Source organism: Muscardinus avellanarius (genome assembly GCF_963383645.1).
Source record: "Muscardinus avellanarius genome assembly, chromosome: 4".
Classification (NCBI taxonomy): domain Eukaryota; kingdom Metazoa; phylum Chordata; class Mammalia; order Rodentia; family Gliridae; genus Muscardinus; species Muscardinus avellanarius.
The window spans coordinates 31,668,903-31,678,650 of record NC_137789.1 but is presented as its reverse complement, the minus strand read 5'-3'; the positions used below and the strand labels follow the sequence as shown (position 1 = coordinate 31,678,650).

The 9,748-nt window shown below is 39.4% G+C and overlaps 1 protein-coding gene across 1 annotated transcript in view; it reads left to right on the top strand.

Annotated features, from left to right (window-relative positions):
- Nucleotides 1–7,443: 7,443 nt before the first annotated feature.
- TRHR (thyrotropin releasing hormone receptor) overlaps nucleotides 7,444–9,748 on the top strand; it is a gene marked incomplete at its 3' end in the record, with an annotated part of 35,044 nt that continues 32,739 nt past the window's right edge. The window contains exon 1 of the mRNA XM_080695146.1: nucleotides 7,444–8,238. Coding sequence (XP_080551272.1) covers nucleotides 7,450–8,238 — 789 coding nt within the window. The 5' untranslated portion in view covers nucleotides 7,444–7,449. The remainder of the gene's footprint in view (nucleotides 8,239–9,748) is intronic.

Sequence of the window (9,748 nt, the reverse complement as noted above, 5' to 3'; positions counted from 1 at the left end):
CGATGTATGACTACAATGCACCAATAAAAAAGTAAAATAAAATAAATCCTTAGCACAATACAAATGTTCACCAACAAGTTAATGGATAAAGAAAATATAATCATATATGTTCATACAATAGAATATTTTGTGCCTGTAAATAAAAACAAGCCACTGCAAAAGATATTGGATAAACATATTTAAAATTACGTTGATTGAAAAAAACCAGACACTTAAGAGTATATGCCATGTAATTCCACTTACGTGAAACACTTCAAAAACAAATATAATCTAGAGATAAAAAGCTGAACAGTAGTTACCTAAACATAAAATTGTTCAGTGGTAGAAAACTGACTGGGAAGGAGCATAGGAGTCATTTTTTGGATAATGAATTTTTTTGTATTTTAATTATGATAGGATGACAAAGGTTGTAATCTTGTTAAAATTCACAAAAGTCTACACTCAGAATAAATTTATTCTAAATAATTTGCACTTCAATAAGGTTGTTTTTTTAAAATACACATTTGATTCTTGGAATTTTCCCAGCACTCTATAAAGCAGTGTGTATAGGTATGTGATCATCTGCACCCACAGACATGTATCTATTGGGACCTAAGAACAGAAGAACAACTGGAGGTCAAATGGCATGTTGATGGATTGAGCAACCAAAAGGTCCCAGGCTACTGGTAAAGTTGTAAACAACAATTCATATAAAGATATACATTTGGATTTCAGAGTCCTAGAAGCAGAAGTAAAAAATAAAATGTGATCAGCTAAAAATTAAATTTTACAATAGCTTTACTATAGCAAAGTTTTCAAAGTACATAGAATTTTGAAAATAAGCTTAGTTTCCCATAAAACATGCAATAAATCAAAGTAAATGAGACCTCAGAAACTAGACAGTTTGATTAAAATTCTATTTTTTAATCTTTTTTGTAGGTCAACCCCTCAAGGAATCCTTTAGGGAAACTTTTGTAAACAATGTGAACCCTTCCTGAACATAGTATTTATCTGATCAGGTCATTACAAATAGTACTGACTACTAAGGAAAATATATGTGTGTGTGTGTGTGTGTGTGTGTGTGTGTGTGTGTGTGTGTGTGTATACATTTATATTGTACATTTCCATTTTTAAACATTTTTAGGTTAAATTCTGCTGTGCTTTGTTTTTCGTATGAGCCTATTTTCTTCACAAACATCACTAGGCAATATAAAATATATATGGTAGAGAAATAGAAAAAGTACTTTGTGCCCAAATTAAATATTATCTTACAGCTTATTTAACCTTTTAGAATAAATAGGAATTCATATCTTTTTCAATTATAAGAAAACAAAACTACATAAGCCCATTATATAAAATATTTTCATTTGTTGATCAAAAGCCCAGCCAATTTTCTCTGGCTAATATTTAAATTTCAGCATAAATGAATTTTGACATTTTTCCTATACAACTTGCCAAATAACTTCTACTACAGGATCTATGATGAAGCCTACACTTGAACAAAGGGAATTTAAGGATCCTTTGTTCAGTATCTAGGTGATTCAGCATCAAATCCTGTGTTGATGCTGGTTTCTAAATCCAGAACCCATACCTTAAATTTCAGTTCCAGGAACCAGATCTTTACCATGGTATCAGTTCCTGGATCATAATTCAATAGATGCACCACATTGACTTGTAAAACCCAGACACCAGCATAGTTTAGAGTGTCTCCCAGGAGCCAGTCTTGGGCCATTGTTTTCTGTTGCTATGGTTTTCTAATGCTGTAACCTCAGGAAATCTTGGCCAGTTACTCACACTCAGCTTGTCACCTGCCTGATTTTTCCATATACCACATCCCACCAATTTCTCATCTCCAGAGAACAAATTTTTTCAGCTATAGCTGAGTGGTTGGCAGTGATTGTTATACATGCTAAAGCCTGGGCTTCGCTGCCTGACCAAAGAAGAATGTCTGAGAGAGGGACCCAAGGATCTGTAGTTTAAAAAAGTAAGCAAGTGATGCAAAATTTAAAAGGCTCAAAATATATTCAATAACAAAGGTAATATTTTAATGCAATATTTTTAAAGACCAAAGTTAATACAGATTTGGCCCAATGATGGTTTCTTAGGGTAACTAGGGAAGGGAATATCATAAACAAATCATTTAATTGGGAATATCAAAAGAAGTGCTAAATCTTCCCTCAAGCCCAAGGGTCAAGTCTAAAGCCACACACACACACACACACACACACACACACACACACACACACACCAAAAAAAGAAAAAGAAGTAAAGAATGTCTAAAGACATAGGAGCCTGCGTGTTGTGGGTTTCCCATCTAGCTATACAATTCTAGCTGTGACTTACCTGCTGTTTTTCAAAGCAGATGTCCTAGGGCTGTTTTCAAAAGAGGCATTTCTCTCTAACCAGGAATACTAAAAGACATAAAGACAACATTTGGTTAGAATGTAGGATATTATGAAAGAAGAAAAAAATGTCAACTCAAATGTAAGGTTACTCTAATTTTACCTTCTTTTATTGCAGTTCTTTGAACACAAGGAACATATGTTAGATATTATCTGCATGAGGCTTTCAAACAACAGCAACAACAAACCTACCACAGTTACTTTGAGAGTATAATTTTGCAAAAAGCATGAAGTTTATAGAAAGCACGTAGGACCATAATGAACAGGCATATCTGGAAAGGTGGCATCGTTAAGGGGGAAGAGGAGGGACCACGGGCACTGAGTCACAGCACAGGAGAGATCCCCTTATCAGAAACCCTGCCAGGATGTCATTCTCAGCCTAGCTCACCCTCCTCGTGGCCATAGTAGAATCATAAAATTTCTCCCTTACCTCCCTCCAAATTCTTGCCATTTGCCACAGGTGGGCCTAGTATATCTTCTCATCTATAGACAGAATGTCTTCACTCTCCCATTCATCAAAACAGAGCTATGCGGCTTGATGTGGCGATGCATACCTATAATCGCACTGCCTGGGAAGCTGAGACATTAGGATCTCAGGCTTGAGGTCTGCCTCAGGAACTCACCAAGACCCTACTCCAAAATTAAAAATAAAGTAGGTCTGGGAGTGTAGCTGAGAGAATGCCTCTGGTTTCAACCTCAGGTACCAAAAATAAATAAAATAAGAAAAACAAAAGTGAGTTGTGTTTTTCTTCAAGAATGTCCTCAAATGATACCTTGCCTTGGGAGTCCTCCCTGATCCCTCAGTTCTTGTCCCCACCCCCCACATGTGCCTCCCTTCATAACCAGACCCTCTAAGCACACATTTTCAGTCCACACTTCATTGTAATTTCTACATGTCTGCTCTTTCCATGATGGTGATCGACTTGAAGGTCAAAATGAAATTGTGTGTGCTAGTGCCTAGTACGGCACTGGTGCTAACAATTATCCATGGGAAAAAAAATAGAGACACATAAAGGCAGGCATGGTGGCACATGCTTGTAATCCCAGCATATGGAGGCTGAGCCCAGAGGATCGTTGTTCATGGACATCCTCAGCTACTTAGCGAAGCCTTTCAAAATTCAGTGAGACCCTGTTTCAAAGAAAAAAAAAATTTAAGATTAAAAAATAGGGCTGGGGTGTATCTTGGAGGTACAATGCCTCTGGGTTCTATTCCCAGTACCACACAAAAAAAGAGACACATAATATTAGCTTAGAATAGACATGATGAAGGATGTTAATAATCAAAGATGCAAAGCAGAACAGAAGTGGAATTCAGAGAAGAAGCAGCATCGTACACCTTCAACTCTTCTCACACTAGTTAGGAGCCTGGAGGCTGAGAATTGCTCGAGAGAAGGAGAGGGAAGATGTGCTTTACGCAGCAGGGCTTTCCGAGAAACATTTGAGTCAGAGGTGGTAGGGTTGAGGTGGGTAGGGACGTAATGTCTTCATCATAAAAAGCATGTTTCATTCTAAACAGAGAACTAGGCAAGAAACCATTCAGAGTAATGTCTGTTTTCTAGGTCAGGGTCAGTGGTCAAGGGTTTTCCAGCTAGACGAGCAAACAAAAGTTCTGGCAAAAAAAAGTCTACTCAGAATAAAGGACTTTACATTTGACTGATATCCTCCAGAATTTGGGTATACTACAAGGTCTGAAAATCAAATGGCAACTGGGACAGGTATGTGTGAGGACAGAGTGAAGCTGGCACGTGTGACAGAGAAGAGAGAAGTAGTGTGTTGTGAAAAAGGCAAGAGAGGGCACCTTCTCTACCAACAACCCCAGCACCTCTCACCCACAGCCACTATTCAGCCTCAGCGCTGCGCTGTGCAGAGCTGTGGGGCCTGATCTTTCAAAATTTTTTTATAAGAAAACTCCAATTTAATATGTTTCTCAATTTTGAAAAGATAAAAATGATCTACTTATTTAAAGCATACTTGGGCCTGCCTCGTGCAGGCTAAACAATACACACCTGAAGTCTGACTGTGGCTGCTGTATGGGTCACTAAATTTTTGCCCACAGGTGATTTGGAAAGAAAAATTGGTACTCAGGGAACTCTCAGTGATTCAGAGGGGAAAGTCACTTAGTATGACCCAGAGATTCACCTTTGTCTCTGTCATCTGGCTTTCAACATGTAATATTTCTTTTTTTTCTTTTTTTTTTTTTTTGTACTGGAGGCGGAACCCAGGGGCTTTCTACCTCCAGGTATACTCCCAGACCTATTTTATATTTTTATTTGGAAACCGGATCTTGTTAAGTTGCAGATAGCCTCACTAAGTAGCTGGACTAGCTTCATTCGAACCTGCGCAATCCTCCTGTCTCAGTCTCTTAAGTACTGGGATTACAAGTGCCTGCCACCAAGCCCAGCTCAACATGTATTTTTAAACTCTCGTGGTCCTCTGTGTGTGTGTGTGTGTGTGTGTGTGTGTGTGTGTGTGTGTGTGTGTGTGGTGGGATTGAACCCAGGGGCATTCTACCTTCGAGCTACACCGGCAGCTCATTTTATTTATTTATTTATTTATTTATTTATTTACTTATTTATCTAGTGGGACTGGGGTTCCTGAGGCCCTTCTACCTCCTGGCTACACTCCCAGACTTATTTTATACTTTTTTTTTTTTTGAAACAGAGTCTCTTGAACTAGTGCTTCGAAACTGCGCGATCCTCCTGTCTCCGCCTCCCAAGCGGGGGGGGGGGGGGGGGACTACAAGCGTGCGCCACCATGCCCTGCTTTTTTTTTTTTTCTTTATTTTATTTTATTTTATTTTATTTTTTTATGGGTCTGGGGATGGAACCCAGGGGCATTTGATCTCCGAGCTACACCCCCTGCCCTATTTTTTATTCTTTATTTTGAAACCGGGTCTCACTGAGTTGCGGAGGGCCTCACTAAGTAGCTGAGGCTGTCGGCGAACCACGATCCTCCAGTCTCAGCCTCCTGAATGCTGGGATTACAAGCGTGCGCCACCACGCCCGGCTCTTTTTCTTTATTTTAAAACAGGGTCTCACTAACTTGCAGAGGGCTTCACTAAGTACCTGAGGTTGGCTGCGAACCCGGATGCTCCTCTCTCGGCCTCCCAGATACTGGGATTACAAGCATGTGATTACAAGCATGTGTCACCACACCTGGTGGGTCTGGTCTGTTTAAAATAGATTCTTGTATTGAGATCTTCAAGAAGGAAGACTATCAGAACCTTTAAAAGTTTAGTATACTTTTACTGAATTCGTTCACTATACACGGAATTAATTAAATTTAAGGTTTTTTTTTTTCATTTTCAGTTAAAAGTAGGCACAAATTAGCATTTGGTATGTTCAGTTGATATCCAAAGGAGAGAGACAGATTTTTCTGAACTTCAGCATCAAAAAAATGGATCTAGAATATTTCATTTCAGATGTGTGGCACTTGAGTGGCGGGAGCTAGAACTCCCCTAGACAAGTTTCCATCTAGGCATAAATGGAGACAAACTACTGCAGGGCAACCCAGAGGATGGGCGAGAGGAGAGAAACTCTGGAAGCAGTCCAAGCATCAGAGTTGAAAGGCAAACTTCACAGGTCCTATGCAGTTTTCAAGTGATGTTCTTAACTCATTCTTTTAAATAGTAATTTTTATAAGCCTCAGGAGACCACAGATAAAATGATTTAGACTCAATTTTAACTCATTTCCCATTTATATCATATGAGAGGAGGGAGCTGATTGTTCTGCTTCACTGGATAAAGAGTCCGGGTTTTCATAGTAGAAACAGAAGTTGATTTCAGCTGAGACAGATCATTTCAAGCTTCAAGGGTTGTGTCCAGACTGAGGTTTTTTGCGATCGCCAAATCTTGTCAAGTTAAGAATCGAAATGTATTTCAGGGCACCTCAGGTACCAGAGACCTGGCAGAACTTGGACTCTCGGCAACTGTGAGACCAGCTGCTTCTGGACCCTTTGTGATTTCAGACTTCCCCACTGAGGATTGTACCATCCACATATGTAAAAGTAACTCCTTCAAGAGAAGATTATGAATCAGCCAGGACTGACTGGTGACTGGCTCTTGTGAGTGAGAGTGTGTGTGTGTGTGTGTGTGTGAGAGAGAGAGAGAGAGAGAGAGAGAGAGAGAGAGAGAGAGAGAGAGAGAGAGAGAGAGAAGAAGAGAGAGAGTGGTGTGTGCTCTCATTAAGGGACGATCTATGATTTGACAGCCTGGCTGCTGCTCCTGCGGCTGCCTCTGCTGCTGCGGCGGCTGTATGGTCTGTCATGAGTTGAAAAGGGCTGCGAAGGTTTGGAGGATCTGCAGTTCTGAGGACTGAGTGCTGCGAAGAAGTGGGTCTCCCCGTCAAACAGAGTAGGGAGCTTTTCTGCAGGATTGGAAACTTGGATCTATTTCTACTTTATCTACAGAGAAGCAGGCAGTGTGACAGAGGAAAAGGTAAGAGAAGAATTTGTTCTCTACTGGGTATGGGGCACAGGGAATAAGGGAAATGTAGTCCCAAAGGCTTGCTGTCTCTACCAAAGAGATCGCACCTTCTGAGAGCAGAGGCAACAGCTGAATTCTCACCAAGCTTGACCCCTGAGCCTCTTTGTGTACCCCTCACCCCATGTCCTTTTCTTCTGTATTATACTTTTCTCAAGCATCTGAGAGGTTTCGTTGAATCTATTTTTTTGGCTAGCACATATTGTTTAGTTTTTTTTCTTTCATGTGGGCACTATTTCAAAACGGGGAGCTTTTTGTGTTTCTCTGTTCTTAAGCATTTTTCTCCATTAAGAGGAAACTGGTCTCTTTTATTGTACACTGGTCAAAATGTAAGCTCCAGCCTGCACTAGAGTTGCAATAAAAGAAGTTTTCAGAAGTGCACAGGAGCCCGACTGTTGTGGGAGAACAAGGTGGCAGGAGAGGAAAGGAGAGTTACCTTTGAGTGACTGGCATTTGTGCAGAAATGGTGACACTGTGAATAAATATATAACATTTCACAGGGGAAAAAACTGCTGTGATAAAGGTGGACATTGGAAAGAAGATGTTTTAAGAAGTCAGCGTTTCAAAGAAACTTCAAGCCACTAAAGATGGAGAATGAGACAATCAATGAACTGAACCAAACCCAGCTCCAGCCACGAGCAGCGGTGACCCTAGAATACCAAGTGGTCACCATTTCGCTCGTGCTCGTTATTTGTGGTTTGGGCATCGTGGGCAACATCATGGTAGTCCTGGTGGTCATGAGAACCAAGCATATGAGGACCCCCACGAACTGCTACCTGGTGAGTCTGGCAGTGGCCGACCTCATGGTCCTGGTAGCCGCGGGCCTCCCCAACATAACAGACAGCATCTATGGTTCCTGGGTGTATGGCTATGTTGGATGCCTCTGTATTACTTACCTCCAGTACTTGGGAATTAATGCATCCTCTTGTTCAATAACAGCCTTCACCATTGAGAGGTACATAGCGATCTGTCACCCCATCAAAGCCCAGTTTCTCTGCACATTTTCCAGAGCCAAAAAGATCATCATCTTTGTCTGGGCTTTCACATCCATTTACTGTATGCTCTGGTTCTTCTTGCTGGATCTCAATATTAGCACCTACAAAGATGCTATTGTGGTGTCCTGTGGCTACAAGATCTCCAGGAATTACTACTCACCTATTTACCTAATGGACTTTGGTGTCTTTTATGTTGTGCCAATGATCCTGGCCACCGTCCTCTATGGATTCATAGCTCGAATCCTCTTCTTAAATCCTATTCCTTCAGACCCTAAAGAGAACTCTAAAACATGGAAAAATGACTCTACCCATCAAAACAAGAATTTGAATTTAAATACCTCCAATAGATGTTTCAACAGCACAGTGTCTTCAAGAAAGCAGGTAAGCAAAGCTGAGTGTCCAAGTTAATTGAGGAAATGTGGAATAAGGTTCCTTGTGAGATGGGATCATCTTTGCCCTACTTAGCTAATGGGAAACCAAAACACAATCATGCAAAATGTTTAACAGTGTAAGCTTCTGTTTTACATATTAAATCTATTTCTAAAGCAACTGGATATCTAAAAATAGATGGGAAATTTTTGATAGCCCATCAGCAGCTATCAGTTCAGGTGCTATTAAGATTGAAGGCACTATAAACAGAAACTTTAGAAATCGACCTTCAAAATACTTGTGCCTCCCTGGAAATGTTATCAGAGTATTCAGCCCATTTCTGACTTATACAGAAAAAAACACTCTATTGCATGATAAAGGACCATCTTTAAGAATTCTATGATGCTATAGAGTTAAAAAGATAGTTTAAAAATAGGTGAGCCAAAATATAAAACTTTTCTTGCCATTTTATAGTTATTCACAACTGAGACACATAACTGAAAGAGGCATTTGGACTTTTTGTTGTTGTTGTTGTTTTTGGTCTTTGTGGGTAAAGATTCTCTTCCCTCTCCTCTAGCTCCCTATAAAATATCTCAGCATAGAAAAGCTGAAAATTCATTTCACTCAGCAAGTGTTCTAATAAGAGCCAACATCAAACTCAATTGATTATAGTGGTTAGTTTTGTAAATGTCTGTTTTACCAGATAAGCATAACTAAGAATTCCTTTATGCTTTTAGATAACTTGAATGTCCATATACTTACAGTTGAATAGTGGTTTTGTTAGCAAATGAAATACAACTTTATTACAGGAAGTATTATTTACAAGATAATGTAAGAATAAAATGTTTTATATCATGTAAGTATCTATCTGTATTTATACAGGTGTTTTATAATTGTTCTAAACTACTTATGAATTTAGTTCTCAGCTCCTTTTCCTTCTTTGTTGAGCAAAAGAAAGAGATAGTATTTACTATCATAGCTAAAAGAAAAGCACTTGAAATCAACAATACTGGTTTTTTCAAATGTCTTGAATTCATATTCATAATCATTTCTCTCTCTCTCTCTCTCTCTCTCTCTCTCTCTCTCTCTCTCTCTCTCTCTCTCTCTCTCCTTTCTCTCCTGCCAGAAATAGTTTATTCTGTGCCTAAATAGAACCTGAGAGTACTTTTTAAAGTATGCATTTGGGTTATCCACACTATTACTTCCTAAACTCTAGAATGGCTGATATATGAAGAATTATAACTGGGCAACTGGGCATATATATGGGCACACAGGGAAATAAACTACTAAAAATATAAGATTTTAGATATGCACAAAATGAATAATTACTGTAGCTAAAAAGAAACTTGGGCAGCCTTTTAAATGATACTGCAATACTTGACTGATATAACATTCCTTATTAGGATACCTAGGTGACAGAGGGGAGAAAGAGCAACTATTGCTAGTCTTTAGATTTCAATTGCTTCGGATCTAGCAGTGCTACCCAATACAATTAGCTATCTATTACCCAAAACTTAATTAA